At 46.6% G+C, this 14060-nt stretch overlaps 1 protein-coding gene across 2 annotated transcripts; it reads left to right on the top strand.

Annotated features, from left to right (window-relative positions):
- The first annotated feature begins 1687 nt into the window (after nucleotides 1-1687).
- MTRF1 (mitochondrial translation release factor 1) lies at nucleotides 1688-13827 on the top strand. 2 transcript variants are annotated; one of them, XM_054974793.1, is made up of 10 exons: nucleotides 1688-1766; nucleotides 3520-3953; nucleotides 5416-5507; nucleotides 7033-7114; nucleotides 8704-8811; nucleotides 8900-9072; nucleotides 9925-10042; nucleotides 10430-10566; nucleotides 12918-13016; nucleotides 13669-13827. In XM_054974793.1, the coding sequence occupies exons 2-10, from the start codon at nucleotides 3542-3544 to the stop codon at nucleotides 13789-13791; spliced, it is 1344 nt and encodes a 447-aa protein (XP_054830768.1). In that variant the 5' UTR covers nucleotides 1688-1766; nucleotides 3520-3541; the 3' UTR covers nucleotides 13792-13827. The 2 variants fall into 2 exon arrangements, with proteins under 2 accessions (XP_054830768.1, XP_054830769.1); XM_054974794.1 differs by lacking the exons at nucleotides 1688-1766; nucleotides 3520-3953; nucleotides 5416-5507 and having other exon boundaries at nucleotides 7053-7140.
- The last annotated feature ends 233 nt before the right edge of the window (nucleotides 13828-14060 follow it).

Below are 14060 nucleotides of genomic sequence, written 5' to 3' on the forward strand. Positions count from 1 at the left end.
TACACTCGCATCCTGGAAATCTCGGCCTTGAAGGTGCTACTGGACCTGGATCTGGCTTTTCTACTGCAGACCAACAGGGCAGCCAACCTGAAACTGCCGCTCCCATTACTGAAGGGAGCCCAGCTTTCTGCTGTGGACTCTGTGAAGAGTTTGGGGGTTTGGCTTTCCACGGACAAACAGGGTGTTCATGGGGGTTAGAACATCTTCTCCAGGCCGGACAACTTTCCCTGTATGTATCTGAGAGCCAAGCTACAAGTGACGCCTGACACAGGTTGGACACTTGTCAGCTTCCCTCAAGTTTTGATGGGAAATGTAGGCATCCTGGTCTGGCAGCTGTAATGGAGAGCCAAGCTGTAAAACCAGGACGCCTACATTTCCCATCAAAACTTGAGGTAAGCTGACAAGGGTCCAACCTGTGTCAGGCGTCACTTGTAGCTTGGCTCTGATCAGTTCCGCCTTGCCACATTGAGCCACGAGACAGTCTCCCCCTTGTTTAGGCAACTGCAGCTTGCTCTGTGCAGGGCTCCTCTTGAACATGCTCCAGAGGCTTCAGGTGGTGCGGAATGCGGCTGCTGGGTTGCTGACCAAGTCCGCTCACATAACACTGATTCTGAAGCAGCGGCACTGGTTACCGGCTAGGCTCAGGATCCAATTCAGTGTGTTGGAGCTCCCCTTTAAAGCCCTTCAGGGTCTGGAACCCTGAGACCTCTGGGTCTGCCTCTCCGATTCTGACCCTCCCTGCCCCCTTGGTTCGTCTTCACGGGGCTTGCTGGTGGTGCCTGGTTGTCAGGGTGGCACCACTTGCTTCCTCTAGGAAGGGGGCCTTTTCGATTATGGTGCCTTCCCTCTCGGAAAGCCCTTGTGCCCAGCCGGATCACTTGATGTTTCAGAAACTCTACAAGGCAGAACTATTGCCGCGTGCTTTCCATATTTAATATTCTTATTGTGAGGCAGAGCTGATTGCAGAGTATTCTATCTATCTGCAATTGTATGCAGTCTGCTGGGTTTTATAGTCCCAGGTTGGGACCCGAGTGATTTTCAGTATGTGCACAGTGTTCTTGTTTCATTGTGATTTTATTGACTATATTTTGTATTGGTTTTTAACTGATGTAATTGTGAACCACTTTGAGCTTGCGAGCAAAAGCACAGCCATTTTTCTGGTCAGCTTGAAATACAAAGTAGCTTTTGAATATATGACAGTGCCGAGAAGGGCTCGGCTAGCAAGACCAGACGCAGGAAACAACTTCCCGTTGAGACCAGCTGGATGACATGAGACAACTGGGCAAGGCGGCCGGGCCTTTCGCCTGGGCCCGCAGGGGCTACACCAGACCCTCCCGGCCAGTTCAGGGCGGGCCCCGCGTGGGGTTACGGGCTTGGACCTCTGGGCCCCCCCTTTGCTTCCCGGAATCGCCTCTTTTCCTCTTGGAAGTTCTCCAGGGCAGCGCCCGGCTCTTCCCGCACCACGCTCCTCATGGAAGAGAAGCGGCGGGAAGAGCGAGCCCACCGGGGGTGGGGCAAGGCGCGGGGCCCGGCCACGAGTCCGCCGCGCCTGGGCAAGGGCCTCGCCTGCCCCCAGGGCAGCGCCAGCGCCGCGGCCAGGAAGAGGTTAAAAAGAGCCGCTCCCGCCCCGCCCCGCCCCGCCGGCTGCTGGGAAGCGCCGCACCCCGCCCCGCCCCGCCCCGCCGGCGCCGCGCTCTGCTGGGAGGCCAAGCGAGCTGCGGGAGGCCCCGGGAGCGCCGCGTCTTCCCCTCCAGCGCGCTTGCAGGGTAGGCAAAGGGCGCTCCTTGCAGAGAGGCGGCGGGGCCTGCCCGAGGCGCCCCCGGGGCCTCCCTGCGCGCTTGGCCGGCCGGGCGGGAGGGAGGCGCCGAGGCCGCGCTTGCTTCGGGGACGCGGTGCCCCCCCCCCCCCCGGAGCCGGCTGCGAGCGACACGGCCTGGCGCCTGCGAGAGACCGTGGCTCGGGGCCGAGTCCGAGGCGCCCTGGCGGTGGGCTTGCCGCGCCCTCGAGCAGCCGGGCGGCGGGCGCGGGGGTTCCTGTTTCACGCAGGTTGAGGGCGCATCATCCAGATTCTCCAGGGCCCTTTGCACACACGTTGAGTAATGCACTTTCAATGCATTTTAGCAATCGTTTGGAAGTGGATTTTTTTGTTCCTCGCATGGAACAGCAGTTCCAAGTGTTCACTACAGAGTATTGAAAGTGGCTTATCCAACGTGTGTGGAAGCAGCCCAAGACTCTTGTCCAGGACAAGAGGGCAAGACTGGATTGAAGAACCGCTGTCCTAATCTCTCTCCCTGGTTGTTCTTTCTATTCTCCTCTTTAATTTTTGCATATGGCAAAACCCAGATTTTGTTGTACTGGCACGTTTTTGTGTTTCAATAAGCATTTTGTTGGGTTGGATCTAGCAGTTGCTTAAGGGGGTGGTCCATGCCCTCCCCTTTCCCAAGCAGCCCCCTCTCTGCCCTGCTGAGGGCGGGGAGGGTTTTGTTAAGTGGGAGAATAACACGGCCTTGCCCCTCCATGGCAAACTGGTTTGTCATTACAGGCACACCAGTAAGTTACTGTTTGTGCTTCTGCTAGCTGAAAGGTCATGAGTCCATTATAGCCAAAGTTGGAGTCAGTTTGCTACAAAGACAAATCTGTATTTTTCAGGAATGATGTAATGGTGAAATTACTGGCTGACCAGCTGGCACATTTCCTGAAAAGCCTCAAATGTTGAATTTCCTAATGAGCTGATGTAGTGGAGTAGGAAAGAGAATACGTGCTCGAGCCCTGCCTCTGCCATGCACTTACTAAGTAGCTTGAGGGCAAGCCACTCTCGGCTCCCCCCACCCCCTGTGCAATATGGGGATTACCGCATCCTGAACATGCTCTCATGTACTCTTAAACTAGCATGTAAACTGGTGGTGTAACATGGAATATTCACTGATTTTCTCTAACATGACTTATTTTGATTAAAGCTGAATCAGACTCATAGGGTTGGAAGGGACCTCTAGGGTCATCTAGTCCAACCCCCTGCACAATGCAGGAAATTCACCTTCCCCCCGACTGCCCCAGTAACCCTTGCTCCATGCCCAGAAGATGGCAAAACACCTCCCGGTGTTAACTGTACCACCAAAGGTCTCTTCAGGTCTCTTTTTCTGCGTCTAGGAAGAGGGAACCTGCAATTGGGAGAATAAGGGAGTATAAATATTTTAACTGAATAAATAAACTATGCATTTCTTTAGTTGAGCTGTACAAAGACTAAAAATGCGCTGTCCTTTTCAGACTTACCTCTGAACTTAGGTTTCCCATCTGTAAAATGGAAATGTTACTAACCTATTTCAGAGCTGCTGAGTGTGGTAAATGATATCATTTAATATTGTTATAGAATGAACTACAGAGCTGTATTTTTTTTGGAAAAAAACAGTGTTAAGCTAAGTAAGTACAACAGAGGACAGCTGTCTCTGGTCCTCTAAATAAATGTAGTATTCAAATAGAGAATGAATGGGACATCCTGTGCTTTTATCGTTTACATTCTAGGTTGAGAAGGATACAAGCTGAGATGAAACCTTGCCGGGGAATTCCTCTTTACCGAACATGGTTGGGTAACTGCTGCGGTCAGCGCTGCTCACTTTCCGTTCCTGCAAAGAGAATACCCTGTTTGGCAGAATGGAATACCTTTCAGCACAACTCCTGGTGGAACAAAGTTACTTCTGTTATATTTAATAACTGGTCACGGAGATGTCACCAGACCTCAGAAACACTGTGGAACCATGAAGCTCTGCAAAAATATCTGCAGACTTTAAATCAAGAGTATCAAAGGGTTAGTCGGTTGCTAGGGGACTGTTCCCTTAGTGAACACAGTCGAAAGACTTTGGGTAAGAGGCACACTGAACTATCTCCACTCGCTGAGGCCTTTGAAGAATTACAAGAGGCCAGAAAAGAGATCCAGGATTTGGAGATGCTTTGTGCAAGTAGGTAGAGCCTCTGCTTTGTTTAGTTCGCTTTTCAAAAAAGGATCTTCTGGATTCTCCTTTTCCATTGCCTAGAGCAACCTTAGGAGGGTATCTGTGGCCCTGCCGTACCGCTCAACAAACTGGTTTTGTGAAGTCGGCTCACAACAAACTACAGTAGTAAAAATGCTACAAACCTTTCTCTGAAATCTCCCTTTTTGGGACTGTGTGCATTCAGAGATCGTAACTAATCAGGGTTTGATCACACCACAGTTTATTAAATGGGTGCAGGAGTAATCGGAATTTAATTTTTCAGGTTTTAGTTTACTGTAAGACAATTGGTATCATTTGGGGTCTTGGGCCCTCCTTTAACACCTGACGGGGACACGTGACATAGTTTGGATGTTTTTCTGTATATAGCCATCACTGTCCTTTTATCTGAGTGTCTGCCTTCCAAACCAGTTTGTCCTTTCTGCTTTTCCCCCCCTGTTGCCTCCTGTCCTCCTCTTTTCTGTCTCCATTTCACTTTCCCACCTTTAAAAAGCAAAGAAATGTAAGTGTGAAAGAAAGTGGAACTGGTGTTGTCACTTCTCTTAGCTCAGAGGATAATCTTCCAGATGATTGCAGCACTGTGAGATTCATGTGAATGGCTCTCTTGCGGTCAGCGAGACAGGAAAAGTAAGTCAAGGTGGTGGGAGACGTTGGGCAGTCTTGTTTTCCACCATCGTTGCTTGTCCTGGTCATTAGGAGAATACGGTGAGGACACCCTTGCACACGTAAGTGGCAGCATGGTGGTGTATAGTTGTCTGGAAAAGCTGCTGTTACTTTTTCTGCTCAAGAGTAAATAAATAAAAATAAGCAACGATATGGCTAGACTGTTGTGGGAGAAGGAAGAGGCCATGACCAGGTTGCTATACCTTGGCGCTCCCCCCCCCCCCAGTGTATTTACATGCTTAAGTCTATTCATCTAGCCGCATTTTAACTTTCTCTTGCAGCAGAAGCTAAAATGTCAGAGGCCTGCTGATACCCAAATATCTTATAATTTCATTTTGAGGTCTTTTCCCTCCAAATGTTGTATTAAACATCTTTAGCTGTGTGTGTAAATGTGCACAGTGAATCCTGACCACATGTTTGTGGGAGAAAGACAACGTGTGTATTCAGGAAAGGTGGACAAAAGTGAAATAAAACATGACAAGAGACTTCATGTAGACAATTTGCTTTGAACTAAATGAAACTCTTCAGTAGCTGCTTTTACTGGTAGAAAAAAAGTAAGAATCCAGTAGCACCTGTAAGACTAACAAAATTTGTGGCAGGGTATGAGCTTTCGTGAGTCACAGCTCACGTCTTCAGATATGTGAGCTGTGGCTCACAAAAGCTCATTCCCTGCCACAAATTGCTGCTGGACTCTTGCTCTTTTCTACTGCTACAGACAGACTAACATGGCTACCCATCTTGATCTATCTGCTTTTACTGTTGACCTTAGAGTTAAACACCCCAGAAGAGAAACAGCTGATAGAACTTGCTGTAGAGGAAAAGGAAGCTGTCGACCAGAAAATCAGCACTCTGTGTCGAAAGGTGAGCGGGGGCTTGAGATGGGGTCAGGAAGGCGAATGGTTCAGTCACCATGTGTGCGGTATTCAGATCCTGGTGCATGCGGAAGAGCTGTTTTGCATGCACAGATTTGCACAAGAGTCTGAAAAGTGTCGATCTGGTCAGTCACCAGTGCATGGGAAACCAGCTGTCTGACCCACACACACACATATACAATGCTGTATAAGCTAACTATGTTAATGCCTTGTGAGCTTGGAGCAGGACACGAGCTGTTCTCATTTATCTGTCCCTGTGGATATGAACCTGATTTCTGTAGTGCTGTGTGCAGTTTTTCTGGTGCAGTGTATCTGGTGGATGTAGTTGGGTCAGCGAGTCATGAGGATAAACTGAAAAGATGATGGTGTGCAAGGTAAACTGTCTGAATAGCAGAGTAATGAAGTGGATTATCAAGCACTACAGGATACCCTGAAATAGGTATAGTGCAGGGCAGAGAAGTAAGAGCAGTTGAACTGCAGCATGAGCGTTTTTTTGTTTTTGTTTTTTACGCACAGGAGGTTGTATTACTTTAGTTTGTTCACCTGGCTTTTGAAAAATTCTGGGAGGACACAATGACAGCTCAGAGATCCATTTCATATGGTGACAGAGTGGGTGAAAAGTGGTGTTTTATATATATTCCTATGATTTTGTGTGAAATAGAGGAATGCCCAGAGATGATCATTTAACTTCACTTAAAATTATGTTCCAGACATTCATGAGAAATGTCTGCTCTCTTTGTCTTTTAGAACTGAGTATCAGTCAGAATTCCAGAAGACCAGCTGCAGTAGTAGCCTAAATATGGCTGTACTGTCCCTTCCTTTTTTGGAACTTTTTAATTGAACTTTTATACATACAAACGTAATACTTTTAAAGGCCAATACATGTGTAGCAGTGAATTCAAGTCATGATAGAAAAGGGTACTTGGTACAAAGCACAATGCAACAAGTTTCTCTCCAATATGCAGTACTAAAAAAGAAACAAGCAAAATGCAAATTTAATAATATAGTAACATCTTGTGGAGAATATAATTATTACAATAATTTGGCTCAATTAAATTGGATGCCATTTTCTCAATTAGAGGAGACCAGTTTCCAGAGAAATTAGAGCAAAGTTTGTGTTTTCCTGTCTCTGTTAAGGTATCTGAGATTCCCCCCCCAAATATTCCCATAGCTTGTTATACTACTTGATTAAAAGTGGTGGCTTAGGGCTCTTTCCACTCAGAAGCGATCACGATCTTAGCTACAGAGAAGAGGCTAGCGAAGAGTTCTTGCCAGATTTTTAGTATTTCTGAATCATGCCAGAAATTTAACAGAACAGTTACTCTATCAGTTGGAACTTCGTAACCTGTGATAATTTGTATCTGGCCAAAATCCTGATACCAAAATTTCATAATCACTGGGCAAGACCCCTAGCAGTGAAGGAAAGTCCCTTGTTTTCCACAGTTTCCAACAAAATGATGAATTATTAGGATTCGCATGATTACTATTCCTTCTGATGTGTTGTTCTTTTTCAGCTTTCTCAGATCTTGATCCCAAGAGAAAAATATGACAACTGTGATGCTGTATTAGAAGTGACGTCTGGCAGGACAACGGGAGGTCAGCAAAGTCCATCATGAGTAAAGGTTGTTACAAACCACTCTCCAGGTTTCACAGGAATTTGCTTTGCATTTTTGTTTTGACAGATGGCTTGTTCTAAATCATTGTTATGACTGAGTCTAAGATGGATGGTTCATGAAAGCAGCAAAACCAGGTTATCCACAAACTAGGCAGGGGCTTCTGGGCACACACACACACACACACCCAGCTATGCAGAAACTTACTTGGCGAATTGACACAAACTAAAAAGCTCCCCAAACAAAATGAAACAAACAGAATCCCCACCACCACCAAACCCCCCAGTGAGATCTGTGCATGCTTCAGCAAGCACAGAATGTTGGGATTTGGGTAATGGGATGGGGGGGGGCAGAGAAGTAGGAAAGGACTCCGCTGCAAATGAGGGAGAATTCCCTAACAAATTACCCAGTAATCTGGAATGGAGGGGAAATTAGGATTGGGGAATGAATGTGTGTTATTAGATTTATATATTTATTTACTTTCGATTTCTATTCCGCCCTCCCTGACTAGCAGGCTCAGGGTGGATTACACTCTGCAAAACAACACACTAAAAACTTACATTTTACAATTTTAAAACAACCATATAAAAAAGTGCAATATAAGTATTTAAAAAGGTACAAAAAGCAGCGCATGAGTAGTCAGTCCGTTGGATCCCCGGCCTCCCCTCCCCCCTGCCCCAGTTCTCCACTTCGGGCTGGTGTGGAGGTGAAAATACTCTGATTCGGGGCTGGAAGAGAAGCTTCCCGCTAAGCCTTGAACTGCAGCACCCGGGCAGAATATTGCTGGATTGCTGGCTAGAGGGGCAGGAAGTCAGTCCTGCAGGCTTGGTGTCTTGTACTGTTCCATTTCACGTGGAGAGTTCCTCCTTTAGCTCCTTACTACAGTGTGATGTAGTCTCAGACTAGGATCTGGGAGACCCTGGTTCGAATCCCGCCTCTGCCTTGGAAGCTTGCTGGGTGTCCTTGGGACAGTCACAAGCTCTCGGCCTAAACTGCCTCCCAGGGTGGTTGTGAAGATAAAGGAGAGGAGAATGATATAAGCTGCTTTGGCTCTCCATCAGGGAGAATGGTGGGGTATAAATGAAGTAAATGTTTTGTCAATCTAATAGTGAACTTAATAGTTGAGAGTGTTGATCAGAAAAGGAGCGAAAAGGGCCTGACGGCAGACAAGGGTGGACTGTCTGCATTCTCAGGAGACTCCTTGGGTACGCAGGAAAAGATTGGTTCATTAACTTAAAGAAACACATACACACACACGCCCCCAACAGCCTGGTGACGATGGAGCCTGCTCCTCATTCTCAACACTGAGTGTGGTTGAAAGTCAGTTGTGTGGGTGGGGAGGCAGGGGGGAGATGCCAGGCCTGGCTTGCCGATTCCCCTGAGAGCTTATCTGTCCCGGAGAGGAGAGGGAATTTCCTAACGGTGTTCCCTCACCCCACATACACACCATGCGTCCTCACAGGGTTGTAATTCTTCCTAATGATGTTTATCTGAATTGGATTATTAATTCCAATAATAGTAAGAATGGTACACCACTCATACTGAAAATTCAAAAACAATTCTTTGTTTTAGGAGACATTTGTCAGCAGTTTACGCAGGAAGTGTTTGAGATGTACCAGAGCTATGCTGCTTTCAAATGTTGGGCCTTTGAAATCCTGAATTACACTCCAGCTGAGTATGGTATGTCCTTCCCAGGCTCACACCTGCTTTCCAAGATTTCATCTTGTCCCTTTTCCCAATAAGTAATGTGTGTTGTTTTCCTTGCAAGGTGGAATACACCATGCAGCCGCCCGTATTTCTGGAGACCATGTGTACAGGCATTTGAAATATGAAGGAGGTACGCACAGGGTGCAGCGAATCCCCGAGACTGGTTTATCTTCAAGAATGCAGCGGATCCACACAGGGACCATGTCAGTTATTGTCCTCCCCCAGCCAGAAGAGGTAAATCTTGAGCAATAAGTTCAGCAGGCTTGTATTCTGTGTCTGTCTATAAAACCTTGCTTCTGATAGTATGTCTGTTTTTTGGCTTTTCACCCTTGTTGCAGGTTGTTGCAAACACTTCTTGCTGTTTGCAGAGAGATGGCTCCTACTCTTGCTTAGGCTGACCCTGTTCAATACATAACTGATTGCATCCCCTAGGATTTTTTCCTGCAAGAGTTGAGTTCTGTCTTCCTTCTTGTATAGGAGGCTGTTGGGTGAGATTGTACGAACATGGCAAATCTGGTCCCATCTAGCTGCTCCAAAGGGGAAGGCTGCCCTTCCTTACTCAAGCACCACCAAACAAAAAGATCAACCAAGAAAATGCAGGCCCAGGGCCCAGACTTGGCCATGGTTCTTCTCCAGCTTCCATTATGGTCAGGGCTTCTTTTCTGGGGAAAGAGGTAGTGGAACTCAGTGGGTTGCCCTCGGAGAAAATGGTCACATGGCTGGTGGCCCCGCCCCCTGATCTCCAGACAGAGGGGAGTTGAGATTGCCCTCTGCGCCGCTCGGCGGTGCAGAGGGCAGTCTCAACTCCCCTCTGTCTGGAGATCAGGGGGTGGGGCCACCAGCCATGTGATCATTTTCAAGAGGTGCCGGAACTCCATTCCACCGCGTTCCAGCTGAAAAAAAGCCCTGGTTATGGTACAACTGACCACCTGTGTCTCTGTTCAAGGAAGACTTGTGTCAGATGATGGGAACAAAGCTTAGCAGGAAACCAAATTGGCCCATCATGGAAAGATACATATATTTAAAAAACCAACTGGCTTTCCTGTCGAGACTTCATATCTGGTAGTAAAACTCATTTCTCTTAAGGTGAAGATCAAAGTAGAACCAAAAGATCTGCGTGTAGATACATTTCGAGCCAAAGGGGCAGGAGGACAGCACGTCAATACAACAGACAGTGCTGTGAGAGTTGTACACATTCCTACAGGTAAGTATCTTTATACTGAACAAACAGGAATAGGCTGCAAAGTCTCCCAGCCAGGAATGGGACTGAAATGCTCACTTGCTTGCGTTTGTTGAACTTGCCAACTCAGCTAGATTTACTCTGTGTTGCTATGTAACTTTTCTCTGCAGAGGAATGTTGTTCTTAAGAGCATTGTAAAATATAATGTAACATTGTTTAATTTAAAAAAGAATGGAAGACACGGTGATTTGTAGATGGCGACCAAAGCTTCATAGTATGTGTGTGTGTAAGCTTTTGCTCTCCAGAGCATGCGTTTTTCTCCTTTTTATCAGAACATAGGGAAGTAGCTTTCTTGAGTTACAAAGACTTGTGCTTGGAGATTTTTGATGGAAGTTTTCTCAAATTCTGAAGGGTTGACTGTTGAGTGCCAACAGGAGCGATCTCAGCTAATGAATAAAGAAACGGCCATGCGGATGTTGAGAGAAAAGCTGTACCAGCAGACCATTGAGAGAGAGTTGAGCCAGAAGACCAGTGCTCGGAAGCTGCAGGTGAGTGTTGTGATTCTTCAGATTTTTGTCCATTTATTCCTTTGTGTAGGGATGGAGCTGCTTGTCCAACGCAGAGAATGGAAGGGCATTGCTGATACTTGATAATAGCATATTTTACACTGGAGGACGAATAAGGGAGTGAACCTGAGATGGTATAACTGGTGTTGTTTGGGCCGGTGAGTGTGTTGTCAGAGCATATAGGGGTTGGAAAGTACATTATTGTGAGTGAGAAGTTGTTTAAGTTTGTACCCTGAAAATCTTGATCTCTAAGGTGCCACTGGACTCAAATTGTGCTGTTTCACATTCTCCTGTATTCACCGTTTGGAAAGAAATGTCCTTCATGTAACAAATGGCAAGGAACAGGCTCCTTTCCCCAGCCTCAGACAGACACACATATAACCCACCTGTGAACTGATCGGAATGCATCTCATTTGCAGTCTGTGCACAGCTACCCTGGCATGGCAACTCACGTGCACTGCCCTTGCACTATGGAGCGAGCATGCATGCACCACCCGTCATAACCAACCCGGCTCACTGTACCGTGCGCTGATTTTAAATTTCTGCTGCTAGGAGGAGGGCTGAGCTCACCTGGCAGGTAAATATTAGTAGATTTCCAAAATCAAACTGGAAAGCACGGGCTGTGTGTCACTTCAGTACAGTGGTTTTCTATGTGGTGCACATGGGTGCCATGATACTCACTGGTGTGCCTTCTAGTGTCCATTTTTTTTTTGGACAGATCACCTTTCCCCGAAAACTTTTCCTTCTCCAAGCCAGAAGCCAATCTTGGCTTTCCTCCACGGGCACAGGAAGTGCTCTAGAAGACCCAGGAGGCATTTCCTTTGGCTCTGTGAGAAGACCCCTTCAGAAAGAGCTGCCAGAAAGATGTTTGTCTTGGAACCTCCCAATGTTTTGTGCTCTATGGCAGCCATTGTGTGATTGGCCCTTCATGGCAGCCATTTTGTGGTGGCACCTTTCTCAAGGCTCAAGAGAATCGGAGGCCCCTGTTCTAGTGTTTCTCCCTCTGTGCAGCTAAACCTCTCATTGGTGATAACCAAGTCACTGTGCATGGACTACATACCTCATGGGGATAGATCAAGATGGGTAGCCCTGTTAGTTTGTCTGTAGCAGTAGAAAAGAACAAGAGTCCAGTAGCACCTATAAGACTAACAACATTTGTGGTTGGGTGTGAACTTTCGTGAGCCATAGCTCACTTCTTCAGGAAGCTCATACCCTACCACAAATTGTGTTCGTCTGCTACTGGACTCTTGCTCTTTTCTAATATCTCATGGGGTTCGGGGGCAGAGGGCAGCAACAATGAGGCAGAAATCCTTCTGGAGCACCCCCAACTTCAGCCCCCACTGTGTCCCCGAGCCTTGTTCTGAGCAACTGTTTTGGATCAGTTTCCAGTGGGTCTGCAGTAGAAGAGCAAGATACAGGTCCAGTAACACTTTAAAGACCAACTAGATTTCCAGGGTGTGAGCTTTTGAGAGTCAAGAGCTCCCTTCGTCAGGTATGTATCTGAAGAGATGAAGGAGCTTTGACTCTCGAAAGCTCATACCCTGGAACTCTGTTTCTGGATCAGAGTCCCTAAGTAGTTCGCTTTTACCAGCTAATTTTCTAGAACTTCCTCTCGAGGATGTTTGCCTGTGCCTAAAAGATCATGGCACAAGTAAAGGCGAGGTCTACTGTTTAGGCAGGTTTTTGGAGGTGACTGCGGTGGTGGGAAGGTTTATTCCACAGCGGCTCCTTTTGGGTCATTTGCAGTTTTTACCATTGTGTGATGACCCCCCCCCCATGATTTTGAATGGCTCAAACACCAAGGGAAAGACTCTACCTGATGGAAGGCACACCTGCTTGCTTATCAGAGCCTGCCAGTAGTGGTATGGGGTCAACTCTGCAAGCTAAAAAATTTGTATGCGACTCGAAGAGGGCCCCCTCCCTTTTTGTAAAAGGAAAAGAAAGGGTTTTTTTAAAAAAACTTCCTTTTGAGTAAGTATGGTACAATTAGTTTTTGTAATAACTAGTAAATTGCAAAGCATTTTGTGAATTAAGAGTACTATATAAAAACTGACCCTAAATAACATAGATAAATAAGAGCAAGATTTGGGCCCACTGCAGACCAACATGGCTACCCACCTGTAAATAAATAAGTATTTTCTTATAACCGTGCATATTTAAAATGAGTGATACTTTCTGTACAATAAAATTAATTCTATAGTGTGGAAAATGTAGAATATTTTGACCTGAAGCAATAATAGTGAAACAAAATGTTATACATCGGGACTACAGAAGCAGTGGCTAAAAATACTTATTTTTAATTTGGACACTAAATGAAACATTTTTTTTTATAGTTAGGAACAAGAGCCCAGTCAGAGAGAATTCGCACATATAACTTCACCCAAGACAGAGTCACTGACCACCGAATCTCCTACGAAGTACGCAATATCAAGGTATGTATTAAAATAAGGTATTCTTCTAATGCCCTGACCTGGATGGCCCAATATTGCCACATCTTGGAAGCTAAGGAGGGTCAGTCCTAGTTAGTACTGGGATGGGAGAACATCAAGGGGGTGCAGGGCAGCCACCTCTGAACGTCTCGTGCCTTGAAAACCCTATGAGGGGTTGACACTCCTGGTTAATATCTCATTTTAATCTGTGGGGAAGGACTCTAGATCCAAATAAGATGGCACCAAAGAGTGTTTCATTGGCACTGAGCAATGGGTCTTCATGTAAGCTTGAGGAGTAAACCCCCAAGCACTGACCCATGTATCGGGGGTGGTTGTTTATGAAGGGGCACTTTAGGATTGCTTGGATCTCTACAGTCCGTAGCAGCTTCCTTTTCCTCCCAGTTTGGTGTTGTAGTTAAGAGCGGCAGCAATCTGGAGAACTGGGTTTGATTCCTCACTCCTCCGCTTGAAGCCAGCTGGGTGACCTTGGGTCAGTCACAGCTTCTAGGAGCTCTCTCAGCCCCACCCACTTCACAGGGTGTTTTGTTGTGGGGATAATAATGACATACTTTGTAAACAGCTCTGAGTGGGTGTCAAGTCATCCTGCAGGGTGGTATATAAATTGAATGTTGTTGTTGTTGTTATCTTTTGCTAGGAATTCCTGAGTGGCAAGGGGCTGCTGGAGGATCTGATCAGCAAGCTGTTGGAAGCAGCAGAGATGGAGGCTCTGGCGGAACTCTTGGACCACAACTGTAGATCTCTACAAGCAGACCCCTGATCTGTATTAAAGAAACAAATACACTGTTCTCTCTGATGCTGTCAGGGCTTTATTGTTTCGTTTGACTCCATTATGCTTTGGATGCCTTTTCATTTTGAGTATGTTGTTCAAATGGAAATGCTTGGTAGGTTTTAAAAGATGTGATTGGGTTTGAGCCTGTTGCAGACAGGCTGTGCAATTGGGGTTGGGGGGGCTGAGTAATCAGAGGCAGAAAAAGAGTGTCTTGGTCCATGGAGGACTCCATCTCGGCTTCTCCTCATGCAGAGACT

The sequence above is a fragment of the Eublepharis macularius genome, chromosome 3 (genome assembly GCF_028583425.1).
Source record: "Eublepharis macularius isolate TG4126 chromosome 3, MPM_Emac_v1.0, whole genome shotgun sequence".
Classification (NCBI taxonomy): Eukaryota; Metazoa; Chordata; class Lepidosauria; order Squamata; family Eublepharidae; genus Eublepharis; species Eublepharis macularius.

What these genes read in the sequence shown, in the direction of transcription:
- MTRF1 (XM_054974793.1), top strand. Translation starts at nt 3,542, where the DNA reads ATGAAACCTTGCCGGGGAATTCCTCTTTACCGAACATGGTTGGGTAAC. An exon ending in GTCTGGCAGGACAACGGGAG is followed by an intron (nt 7,115 to 8,703) that starts GTCAGCAAAGTC and finishes TCTTTGTTTTAG; the next exon opens with GAGACATTTGTCAGCAGTTT. An exon ending in ACGAAGTACGCAATATCAAG is followed by an intron (nt 13,017 to 13,668) that starts GTATGTATTAAA and finishes ATCTTTTGCTAG; the next exon opens with GAATTCCTGAGTGGCAAGGG.